Consider the following 13,712-nt stretch of genomic DNA (forward strand, 5'->3'; position numbering starts at 1 on the left):
ATGGTGTTGGGTAGACTGATGGGACTGAAGGCTGATAAATCCCCAGGGCCTGATGGTCTGCATCCCAAGGTACTTAAGGGGGTGGCTCTAGAAATTGTGGAGGCATTGGTGATCATTTTCCAATGTTCTATAGACTCAGCATCTGTTCCTGTGGATTGGAGGGTAGCTAATGTTATCCCACTTTTTAAGAAAGGAGGGAGAGAGAAAACGGGAAATTATAGACCAGTTAGTCTGACATCAGTGGTGGGGAAGATGTTGGAGTCAATTATAAAAGGCGAAATTGCGGAGCATTTGGAGAGCATTAGCAGGATCGTTCCGAGTCAGCATGGATTTACAATAGGGAAATCATGCTTGACTAATCTTCTGGAATTTTTTGAGGATGTAACTAGGAAAATTGACAGGGGAGAGCCGGTGGATGTGGAGTACCTCGACTTTCAGAAAGCCTTCGACAAGGTCCCACATAGGAGATTAGTGGGCAAAATTAGAGCACATGGTATTGGGGGTAGGGTACTGACATGGATAGGAAATTGGTTGGCAGACAGAAAGCAAAGAGTGGGGATAAATGGGTCCCTTTCAGAATGGCAGGCAGTGACTAGTGGGGTACCGCAAGCCTCGGAGCTGGGACCGCAGCTATTTACAATATACATTAATGACTTGGATGAAGGGATTAAAAGTACCATTAGCAAATATGCAGATGATACAAAGCTTGGTGGCAGTGTGAACTGTGAGGAAGATGCTATGAGGTTGCAGGGTGACTTGGACAGGTTGTGTGAGTGGGCGGATGCATGGCAGATGCAGTTTAATGTGGATAAGTGTGAGGTTATCCACTTTGGTGGTAAGAATAGGAAGGCAGATTATTATCTGAATGGTGTCAAATTAGGAAAAGGGGACGTACAACGAGATCTTGGTGTCCTAGTGCATCAGTCACTGAAAGGAAGCATGCAGGTACAGCAGGCAGTGAAGAAAGCCAATGGAATGTTGGCCTTCATAACAAGAGGAGTTGAGTATAGGAGCAAAGAGGTCCTTCTGCAGTTGTAAAGGGCCCAAGTGAGACCGCACCTGGAGTACTGTGTGCAGTTTTGGTCTCCAAATTTGAGGAAGGATATTCTTGCTATTGAGGGCGTGCAGCATAGGTTTACTAGGTTAATTCCCGGAATGACGGAACTGTCATATGTTGAAAGACTGGAGCGACTTGGCTTGTATACACTGGAATTTAGAAGGATGAGAGGGGATCTTATCGAAACATATAAGATTATTAAAGGGTTGGACACATTAGAGGCAGGAAACATGTTCCCAATGTTGGGGGAGTCCAGAACCAGGGGCCACAGTTTAAGAATAAGGGGTAGGCCATTTAGAACGGAGATGAGGAAAAACTTTTTCAGTCAGAGAGTTGTGAATCTGTGGAATTCTCTGCCTCAGAAGGCAGTGGAAGCCAATTCTCTGAATGCATTCAAGAGAGAGCAAGATAGAGCTCTTAAGGATAGCGGAGTCAGGGGGTATGGGGAGAAGGCAGGAAGGGGGTACTGATTGAGAATGATCAGCCATGATCACATTGAATGGTGGTGCTGGCTCGAAGGGCCGAATGGCCTACTCCTGCACCTATAGTCTATTGTCTATTGAAAGATGACTTCAGAGATACAGCTTCAGTGATCTATGTGTTTCAAGATCATATCATGGACCTTGATTGATAGGAGTGGTGCCAGGTAAGACCAGTTTTGTAGAGGACCATCAAATGGTCATGTGATAGCAGCAGAATTAGGTTATTCGGCTCATCAAGTCTACTCTACCATTCAATTATGGCTGTTCTATCTCTCCCTCCATTCTGCTGCCTTCTCCCCATGATCCTTCACACCGTACTAATCAAGAATCTATCTATCTCTGCCTTAAAAATATCCATTAACGTGGCCTCCATAGCCTTCTGTGTCAAAGAATTCCACAGATTCACCACCCTCTGACTAATGAAAGACCATCTGTTCTATCAACAAATTAGAGTTTTAAGCTCAGCATCTGAATGTGCACATTTGCAAATATGTTGTTTGTACTTCAAGTCACCCAGCCAGCCACTCATTCTGAAACTGGGACCCAAGCCCAGAGTAACGAGAAATATAGCCAGACTCTTCCAAGACAAAGTCAACTGCCAAGTTCAAACTTCGAGCTATAGACTCGGCATTGGCTGCTCTCTTAATGGCAGCACCCTGCCTTAGAACATCGAACATAGTACCGCACTGGAATAGGCCCTTCATTCCACAATATTTGTGCTGAACATGATGCCAGGTTAAACTGATCTCATTTGCCTATAAATGATCCGTATCCTTCTACTCCCTGCATTTCCATGTGCCTATCCAAAAGCCTCTTAAATGCCACTATCATATCAGCCCCCACCACCACCCCAGGCAATGCATTCCAGGCCCCCAGCATTCTCTGTGCAAAAAACTTGCCCCGCACATCTCCATTAAACTTTCACCCTCCCACCTTATAGCTATGCCCTCTAGTGTTGGACATTTCCAGCCTGGGATAAAGCTTCTGACTGTCTACCCTATCTATGCCTCTCATAATTTTACATACTTCTATCGTCTCCCGTCAAACTCTGACGTTCCAGGGAAACCAATCCAAGTCTATCCAACTTCTCCCTGTAGCTAAAACCTTCTAATCCAAGCAGCATGCTGCTAAACCTCTTCTGCACCCCGTCTAAAACCTCCAATTCTTCCCTACAATGGGGCAATTGGAACTGTATGCAATACTCCAAATGTGTCCTATGTGCTGAAATGGAACGATAAAATTCTTAGTTCAATGTCCCTAGCAATGAAGGCAAGGTTCACCTTCTTAACCACCCTATCTACTTTTGCTGCCACTTTCAGTGAGCTATGCCTTCTGGAATGTAACCCATCAGAACTGTGTTCATGGCCCCACTTTGGCTCTGATTATATATTGCCACATCCTGTGTATTATTGGGTGTAGCTCAGTGTGTTTTGATGATGTGTTTCCCATAGATGAAAACCTGATGGTGTGGTGAGCTCTGAGAAATGGTAATGAAGTTTGTGATAGAAGCACAGCTACAGAATCTGACCATTAGATTGTAGTACTGATTGATAGAAATTCCTGGCCTGTTAGTAATGAAGGAGTGGTTCTCTGTAATCTATGAAGCTAGTGGCAAATCTGATGGAAAGGGGGATTTAAGAATGCATTCATCAGCCAATCACCCACCCTCCCTCATCTATATCCACCTACCCCTTGCCAGGTTTTGTCCCACCTCTCTCCTCCCCCTTCCCCCCCAATCTTTTCCAGCTTTCTCGCTCCCCCCTACAATCAGTCTGAAGAAGGGTCCTGATCCAAAGCGTCACTTAGCTTAGTTTAGTTTAGTTTTTGTAACCGAGCTGCAATGCAAAACTTTGTTGTTGTATGCTATCCAGTCAGCGGAAAGACTGTACATGATATCCAAAGATGCTGCCTGACCTGCTGTGTTACTCCAGCATTTAATGTTCTGCACAAGATTCCAACATCTGCCATTTCTTGTTTCTCTGGCCATTCAAATATATCAGGTTAATAAAGTGACAGCATAAATTTTGTGTGCTGTAACATTGGTCAAATGGATGAACCTGAATCCCAACAGATGTTTTTTAACCAGTGAAGAAAGTTTCGTTGGTCTTGTAATTAAATTAGAGGTCTATGTTCTCTATTGTACAATAAAGTGTCCAGCATGTAGATGAAATAACTTATAAAGGAAGAAAGAGTTTTTAAGCAGGCTTTAGCAAACATGTATGTAAATGATTTTTTTTTTAAACTAGCTTAGTTTCTTTGTTATGGATACCAGATCATTGGTATCAATAAACACTTAAATCTGCATTTCCCTATAGAATAAATTAATAAGATAATGTTTCTGTACAACTGTAGCTATGATAAATATTTTCCGTTCATAAATCCCTTATATAAATGTATGTTGTCAGTATATGGAAGCCAGCATTATAACTACAGTTGTTGCTAATTCCAATTCTCTCCATCATTCACCAATGTAAATCTAATCAATGGCATATCACCTCAATTATTCTGTATTAAAAATGGACAATAAACAAATATAATTCCACTCACCTTGTGAAAATATTTTCCTCACTGAGTTCCTCAGTAAAGTTAAAGAATAGTTTGATGACTCCGAAGACCTCACCCATCGCGTCCTTCAGAGGATCAGATCCATGCATTCCATCAAGAAAGTCTTCAAGCAATTTCATCAATTTCAATGTCTTATTTCTGAATTCGGAGTCTTTGCGTTTTCCATTAAAGTCAATTTCTAGAATCTGCAGCAAAACATTACTGGTGACATCTGTGTAATTCGTAGATATCTTATGGTTCATTGGCAGCAATTGATTTAGGATTGCAGCTACCTTGTATACCATTACTTGCTGAAATTCGAGTGGAAGATCTGAATCCAAGTAAATTTCCTTCACAAAATCACTTAAATTTTGCAATTCATTGGCACTTTGGTTAATGTTCTCATTGGAAAGTACAGTGATTATGTAAGGAAGGAAATTGGGATAGACATTAAAACCAGATGCATCAGGGCCCATTAGCAGCTGTGAAATATTGCACATCAGGCTTGCAGTTCTTATAAACATCTCAATATCTCCTTGAGGGGCGTTGTGTCCTTTTAGAAAATATTTAATGATGTTGATTAATTTGAGATGGTTTTCACCGGTATTGTTGGATGTCAGTTGCATTCTTCCCAGAATCTCCTCCACATCATTCAGTGTTGCATTAAGTTGCATCACATCGAGGTCAATGAAATCCCCTGTTGTCATATTTCTCAGGAAGTTAATTATTTTGTCTGCAGCTGGCAATAGGTCTCTCATTTCAGGATTCATCATATTGTCAATTAATATTTCATTAATATCTGTTGACAGGGTCTCCAAAAGATCAGTCAAATTAATATTTACATTAAGGCCATCTAGTATGTCATTCAGCACTGATGTCAAGTCATCATTTTTGTAATCTGATATTGAAATTAATGACTGTACAGAATCAATCAGTGTTGAGACACGTTCTTTGAAATTCAAGGGTAGTTCTTGTACTGCATTTTTAAAATAATTGGTCATAATATTAACAGTGCTCTGTACGGATTTTGATTTGTTGCCAGTCATCGAATGCACTGTGTCCCTGACATCAGATAGAAAATAAATAATTTGTTCAGCAGAAGTCATATTCGTCAAAGTCATATTACCAATCAAGGCTAGCAGTTTATCAGCATGCCTTACTGTTATAATTGAGCAATTTAAGTTGTCCTTGTTGGAAACTCCGACATCAGAAAATTTATTCCAAATTCCTTGCAGTTTTAGTAGAACTGGACACTTTAAGCCATAAATCTTAGATATCTTGACCAGAATCGTGTTCCACTCTTCATATTGCTGAAGAACACAACTTACTTGCTGAAGGACATCTGCAGAAACGGTGCTTCCAAAACATTCCATCTTTGCAGATCCTTGGGCAGTTCCACCAATGAACTGTTTGATATCATCTGTCAAATTCAAAGCTGTACTGAGATTTTGCTTTGCCTTTAAGTTACAAGCATTTAAAATTGGATCACTGTCATTAAGGGATGCTCCCTCTGACAGCAAGCTACAAACAGCCACAGGCAAGCATTGCGCTGACAATGATGAATTAGTCGAAACAGAAATCTCCTGTATCAATCTGATCACTTTCTCATTAAGTTCAGCCTGGTTTCCTTGGCTAGGGTTTAGGCCATCAGGTTGATGCGCCAATGCAAACAAGTGAAGTGCTTGCAATGTTTCACTCATATTCTTGGTAGTTAGATTTTGCACAAGTGTAATTCCATCAGAAATAATGGCTACAGTTTGTGGAAAATTCTCATTTCCAATCTCTAGTAAAATTAATCTGATGGCACGTACTGTATTTATCATGTTTTGAACTTCTGAAATATATTCAAAAATTCTTGCCAGTCTTGTCAATAGAGGATCCATATCCTCAGTTCGGTTTATGCTTTTAATGATCCGTGTGAGGTCAACATTCATTTGCTCAAGTTGCTCAGTTATGGAATATATATCTGTGATTGATTGTAAGGTTGTTGTGAGATTGTAAATTACATCGGTTATATTTTCTGGTAAGGTAATCTGGTCAGCAGAAGCATTTGAGAAATGTTGAACTAACCTACTCAATAATAAAGGAATCATGTTGCGTTTATTTTTGAAAAACAACATTTCAGGGTCCGTAAAGATTGGTGAATACCATTCATGGAGGGTAACATTCTTCCTGACAAATTTACTAAGTCGGCCAAACATCACTTCTGCTGTTGCACTACCATTTCCTTGGCTATGAATCTGTTTAATCAACTCTTCAATTAAGGCATATGACATGTTTTTATTATTAAACATATTATATGCTAATTCAATGGACATCCTGAGAACCTGGAAGCTTTCATTTTTGCGCGGATTAGAACTAGGACACATCACTTCCAGTAAAGCAATGATATCATAGTAATAAGTGCTAGATACATCTTGACCATTGAGCCGCTCTATTAAATTTAGCACTTCGTCCGTCCGCCTCATTATGCTATCCATTTCGAATATGTTTAATCTGTAGATTGGAACTTTAGTTATATTTGACAGAAATGAGAGTGAGAGATCAGAAAGATTGGTATTCATTATCACATTCAGCCACTGCAACATTATTCCCCCTTCACTTTCCCATGTATTTGAGTTGTTAGAAAGCATTAACTGCTTCATTAACACCACTGAGGCTTTGTATGGAAACTGGTCACTGCTGTTCTCATATTTTGCCATTAAGCTGAAGAACTCTTTCAAATTTTGAACATAGTAGTCCATGTTAACAATGCTGTTAGAAAATGTAAGAATATTCCTGAAGACCATTTCAATACCAGACAAATCAGTGGTGGAATTTAAGTTTCCAAAAGCATATAGGACGGAATAGAACATTTCCTGCTGAGGGCCTTCCAATTGCCACATTGGTCCAAGGGTTTCTATGAATTTGGAAATATTGTTCCAAGAATTAATATTGTGACCTTGAAACAAACTGAACAAGTCCTCCATAACCTCTGAAAGTTGTTGGAGGTGGTCGCTGTCAATTGGAAATGGAAATGCTGAATTCACGATCTGCTGTAAGATAATTACATTATTCATTTTCACTTGGTACAAGTTCTGAAGATTAAAGCCAGCTGTGGAAGTGATGTTCTGCAGAAAGAAGTCCAGTGCATCTATGTTGCTTTTTATAACATAATTAGTACATTCTGATGTTTGATTCAGATTTTCTGAAATTTGCACTAGGCCTGTACGAAGATGATTAACTGCAGTAAAATCCATATTCATTTGTACTGCTACCCCTTCTATGATATCCATCCAAAACAGAAACAAATCTGCCATACATGATAAAGTGGATAAAGCTGTTTCTCTATTTGTATGCGTTAAGCTGATGATCATTTTTTCCACAAAGGAATTATATAAATTCTCACTTGTTTGTGAATAAGAGCCAGAGTCTAAAGACCGTATTTTTCTTGCAGGATTATACATGGAACAATATTGCGTCAACCAAAGATCAGATATTGGGACAGATGAAGACTGCAGTGCTTGTAACAGTACGCAAGTAATGTTGTTTGTATTATTATGGAAGGCTTCTGTGAGTTTTGCAATTGTTTCTTTTATCTGTTGGTGGGCTGGTCCTGTAATTGTGGCGTTTCCTTCTATTTGCAACTGAGCAAAGAGATACAGTTTCAATACATTTTCAGCACGATCATCCTTTGACATGTTGTGAAAGACATCAATAATTTTTGCAACTGTTTCGAGCGCCTCACCAATGTCATCAGAGCTAAACTGCTCTAGAAAAATGAAAACATCTTTGGAATTATTCCTGAATGCAGTTACCAATGATGAGAGATCAGTTGCATTTGACATTGTTAAAACTGATTGAATCATATTATAAAATGTCTCCAGAAGTTGTGTTTTATTTTCTCTATCCATTGCTTCCAAAACTCTGGATAACTGCTGCTCCATACCTCGCAGATGAGTTAGATTTTGAGTAGAAGAGACAATTACTGAAACATTTTTTGATGCGCTGATGGCATCCACAACAGAAGAAAGTTGTTCTTGAGGGAACAAACCAAGATTGTTCAAATATTGTAAAAACATTTTAGCAACTTCGACATAATCTAGGTTGGCTTCAGTTGATCCAATCCATAATGAAGAAGTAAAATTCCAGAAGAAATTTAAACTTTTTGTTGAAAGGTCTGTGGAATTGTAAAGGAGTATCTTCTGCAAATTGGACCACATAGCATTAAATTGGTTGATCTGATCTTGGAAGGGGTTGGAAATTGCTGCATCTTCTATTCCTTTTTCTAGTGCACTGAGCAAAATGTTGGATAATTCAACAAATTCTGATGGCTGTCCTTTCAACAATTGATTCATAAAAACCTTTAGTTTGGAGACATTTAAGTTGGCATTGTCTATTTGAAAAAGTTCAAGCAAAGCATCCATGGTTGAAAACGTATCAGCTTCTGTTTTAAAATAGTTGCTCATCCACAGTTGGGTATTCTCCAAAATAATCTTTGCAACCGACTGTAATCCTTGAATATTTCCAAGCACAGTGTTGTTCTCACCAAAACTCTGGCTGATGATCTGTATATCAGCTACACTTAATTTTATTTTGTTTTGGCGATTTAAAGACTTCAGCATTGCATTCAGAAACCTAAACAAAAACAAATGAAGATATGACGAGAAAGGGCAACCACTTAAAGAGAAGTGAACATTTTCCAATAATTAATTATTCCATTACATATGAGTCTATGCCAAATTGCCAATTTAATAATTGAACGTTTAACTAATTAATTTGTACATCTGAAATTGACCCAATCAGTTCCTGAACGAGCTGCTGGACACCCCTATCAACCACAGTAATAAACTTGGATGTTAAGCTATTTCTAAGTAACACGTTCAGTTCATCTTGCTCAAACCACCTCTTTAAACAGTTATCTAATTAGCCTGCCTTCAGCCATTCAAATTACTCCAATTTAAAGCTACCAACTAAGCTGCAGCTGAACAGGTAATACTGGTGTTGAACAGTATGCTTCAGACCATTAGACTCCTGGACTGTCCAGTGGCAATTTCATGAGCATGGTTTTCTGATAAATAGATTATAGTCAATGACAAAACAACAATATTTTCCATTGGCCATGAAAACCTTTTCCATTATAATATAACAATGCTTGTGGTGAGCACTTCCCCTTCAGATGTCCGTTACCACCAAGAGATCTCTGGTCACCTTGAGCCTGAGGTTATTATGATGGGTCCACAAAAAATCAGGTTCAAGGATTTTCACAAACAGGAAACTATGAAGCATTTGTTCAGTACTTCAGAATCCTCCCGGTCGAACACCTTACAGATTTTGTAAGTCACATCTGTAGAGTCATTTACGTTCCTTGGACCTGTCATCTCCAAGGACCTTAAATGGGAGGCCACCATCGACTCCACAGTCAAAAAGGCCCAACAGAGGATGTACTTCCTGTGGCAGCTGACGAAACACAATCTGCCACAGGCAATGATGGTCCAATTCTATACTGCCAATGAAGAGTCTGTCCTCACCTTCTCCATCATGGTCTGGTTTGGCTCAGCCACCAAGCACGACATGTGGAGGCTGAAACGAATCGTTCCATCAGCTGAGAAGGTTGTTGGCTGCAACCTTCCCCCCCATTGACAAACTGTACACTGCAAGGGCCAGGAATCGAGCGGGAAAGGTCATCTCTGACCCCTCTCACCCTGGCCACAAACTCTTTGAAACACTTCACTCTGGAAGGCGACTCTGGACTGTCAAAGCAGTCACAGCCAGACATAAAAACAGCTTTTTTCCGCGAGTAGTAGCTTTACTCAATAACCAAAAGTCTGTAATCTCTTTTTGCTCTGGTTTATTTCACTCACATGTTTAAACTGTAATGTTGTATTCTTAATGTTTTAATGTTTTATGCTTTATTCTTAATTGTTTACTGTATGTTTGTGTTGTTACTTGCGAGCGGAGCATCAAGGCACATTCCTTGCATGTGTACATACTTGGCCTCATTCATTCATTCATTCATAACTGAAGTCCATGTAAACCACATCTACCAGGCAGCCTTCATCAATGTTCTTAGTTACCGTCCTCAAAAAAACTCAGATTTGTGAGACATGAATTTTTCAGCACAAAACTATGCTGACTCTTCCTAATCAGTCCATGTATTTCCAAGTGAACATAAATCCTGTCCCTCAGCACCTTCTCAAACAACTGACACTGGTACACTGGAACTGACACTGACTAATCCTCTAGAATATTTTGAGAACGTGACAAGTAATATGGATAAAGGAGAGCCAGTGGATGTAGTGTATCTAGACTTTCAGAAAGCCTTTGATAAGGTACCACATGGGAGGTTGGTGAGCAAAATTAGAGCACATGGTATTGGGGGTAGGGTATTAACATGGATAGAGAATTGGTTAGCAACATAGAAAATAGGTGCAGGCGGAGGCCATTCGGCCCTTTTAGCCAGCACCGAAATTCATTGTGGTCATGGCTGATCATCCACAATCAGTAATCCGTGCCTGCCTTCTCCCCATATTCCTTGATTCCACTAGCTCCTAGAGCTCTATCTAACTCTCTCTTAAATTCATCCAGTGATTTTGGCATCCACTGCCCTCTGTGGAAGAGAATTCCACAAATTCACAACTCTCTGGGTGAAAAAGTTCCTTCTCACCTCAGTTTGAAATGGCCTCCTTTTTATTGTAAGACTGTGGCCCCTGGTTCTGCTCTCCCCCAACATTGGGAACATTTTTCCTGCATCTAGCTTGTCCAGTCCTTTTATAATTTTATATGTCTCTATAAGATCCCCTCTCATCCTTCTAAAGTCCAGGGAATACAAGCCTAGTCTTTCCAATATTTCCTCATGACAGTCCCGCCATCCCAGGGATCAATCTCGTGAACCTACGCTACACTGCCTCAATTACAAGGATGTCCTTCCTCAAAGTAGGAGACCAAATTCGGTTAGCAGACAGGAAGCAAAGAGTAGAAATAAACGGGCCCTTTTCAGAATGGCAGGCAGTGGAGAGTGGAATGCCGCAAGGCTCGGTGCTGGGGCCGCAACTATTTACAATTTATATTAATGATTTGGATGATGGAATTAGAAGTGACACTAGCAAGTTTGCGGATGACACAAAGCTGGGTGGCAGTGTGAACTGTGAAGAGGATGTTACGAGGTTGCAGGGTGACTTGGACAGGTTGAGTGAATGGGCAGATGCATGGCAGATGCAGTACAATGTAGATAAATGTGAGGTTATCCACTTTGGCGGCAAAAATAAGGAGGCAGATTGTTATCTCAATGGTGTCAGATTTGGTAAAGTGGAAGTGCAACAAGACCTTGGTGTACACCAGTCACTGAAAGTAAGCGTGCAGGTGCAGCAGGCAGTGAAGAAAGCTAATTGCATGTTGGCCATAACGAGAGGATTTGAGTACAGGAGCAAAGATGTCCTTCTGCAGTTGTAATGGGCATTGGTGAGACCACATCTGGAGTATTGTATGCAGTTTTGGTCTCCTAATTTGAGGAAGGACGTCCTTGCTATTGAGGCAGTGCAGCGTAGGTTCATGAGGTTAATCCCTGGCATGAAGGGACTGTCATATGAGGAAAGATTGGAAAGACTAGGCTTGTATTCACTGGAGTTTAGAAGGATGAGAGGGGATCTTATAAAGACGTATAAAATCATAAAAGGACTAGAGAAGGTAGATGCAGGAAAAATGTTCCCAATGTTAGGGGAGTCCAGAACCAGGGAACACAGTCTAAGAATAAAGGGGAGGCCATTTAAAACTGAGGTGAGAAGAAACTTTTTCACCCAGAGTTGTGAATTTGTGGAATTCTCTGCCACAGAAGGCAGAGGAGGCCAATTCACTGGATGAATTTTAAAAAGAGTTACATAGAGCTCTAGGGGCTAGTGGAAACAAGGGATATGGGCAGAAGGCAGGCACAGGTTACCGATTGTGGATAATCAGCCATGATCACAATGAATGGCGATGCTGGCTCGAAGGGCCAAATGGCCTCCTACTGCACTTATTTTCCATGTTTCTATGTTTCTATGGCTCACTGGCCTGTAGTTTCCAGGCTTGTCTTTACTACACTTTTGAACAAAGGAACAACACCAGATTCCATCTGGTAGCTCGCCTTTGGCTAACAAAGATGCAAAAATCTCCATCAGAGCCCCAGCGATCCCCTCCATTTTATTTTTGCCCATAACATCCTGGAATAGTTCCCATCGGGCCCTGGGGATTTATCCACCCTAATGTACTCCAACATTTCCTCCTTCCCCCCATGTTCCAAATGATTAGCAGACCATTCTCATAATTCTCCTTCCCTTTGGTGATACCGATGACAAGTATTCATTTAGGACCCTGCTCATACTCTTTGGTTACACACACACATACCTTGGGAGGACCAGTTATTTCCTTAGCTGCCCTTTTGCTTCTAATATAACTGTAAAAGGATTTTCTCCTGAATTCATTTCCAAATTCATGACCACTCTCTGTTTCTCTCTTTGTTTTCTATTCTTCTACCAAAATGATATTCCTCACATTATACCCCATCTGCCAATTTTTGCATGCTTGTTTAGCTGGTCTACAGATATCTGAAAATTCCTTTCAGAACCTACCTACCTCCTCTTGTTGTATCAGCCAGAATTATGTACAATATATCATCTCTTCATCTAAGTTCTTAATAGAATATGCAAAAAGGTAATTGCCCAGGACTAATCCCTGATAACCTACTTGTTGGGGCTTGACAACCTACAAGTAACTATTTATTTCAACTCTCTTCTTGTCAGTTCACCAATCCCCGATCCATGATAATATAATGCCATCACTTTCACAAGCCCTTGGTTATATCTTCAAAACGTTCCACAATAATCAAACAATAATTTCACAATAATTTCCTTTTACAAAATGATGTAGATTTTGCCTCATCCTATTATTATTTTCCACTTCAACCACTTTATTAATAATGGATTTTATTAATAGATGCAAGATAACTAGTGCAAAGTGCCTTGTTACACTATTTCTTGAAGGCAGTGTTACATTGGCAGCTTCCCAATCCATTGTACTCTGACCCTATTCCTTCAATTGCAGAACTTGCATATAGTATCAGTCACCTTGCCATAACTTACCTCTTCTGCCATGTGCCATAATCATTTTGAGCGTTCTGTGCAAATATCAGAGTCTCGTTTAACAGATTTCTCCAGTTGATTTTCCCTTTGTCACATCCTAGAAAATTATCAATAGGAAAGAAAATAAATTTTTTGAAAATACACAATTACAATCCGTTTCAAAAGATATCGATTTCATTTAAATAATGCAGAATTCTTTATTTAGCTTAGCATCAAAGCAAACTGCCATGTCAGCATTAATCTTTTACTCGAGGGTCCATATGTTGCCAAGTACCAATTTATTTTAAATGTTGATGTATTCTTTGGTGGGCTTAACCCTCAATGTGTATCAAATTCTAATGGGCACAGAAGACTTCTCAATATCATAAAGTTGAAAGTTAGCAAAGGCAGCAATTATACCTGCTTTGTAAGAAGCAATGTATTCAGGCGTTATCTGATAATATCTACTTTTAACTAAATTTGTAATATAGTAACTGTTCAAAGGAAGGTCATCTGCTTATTATTCACTCCTGACAAGGTTTTATGTTAATGAAA

At 39.8% G+C, this 13,712-nt stretch overlaps 1 protein-coding gene across 1 annotated transcript in view; it reads right to left on the minus strand.

The window, feature by feature from the left end:
* LOC144609539 (uncharacterized) overlaps positions 1-13,712 on the minus strand; it is a 233,413-nt gene that overhangs the window by 144,314 nt on the left and 75,387 nt on the right. The window contains exons 16-17 of the mRNA XM_078428046.1: positions 13,179-13,275; positions 4,087-8,700 (exon numbers count right to left, since the gene is read on the minus strand). Of these exons, the coding sequence (XP_078284172.1) occupies positions 4,087-8,700; positions 13,179-13,275 (4,711 nt within the window). The remainder of the gene's footprint in view (positions 1-4,086; positions 8,701-13,178; positions 13,276-13,712) is intronic.

The sequence above is a fragment of the Rhinoraja longicauda genome, chromosome 2, assembly GCF_053455715.1.
Source record: "Rhinoraja longicauda isolate Sanriku21f chromosome 2, sRhiLon1.1, whole genome shotgun sequence".
Taxonomy (NCBI): domain Eukaryota; kingdom Metazoa; phylum Chordata; class Chondrichthyes; order Rajiformes; family Arhynchobatidae; genus Rhinoraja; species Rhinoraja longicauda.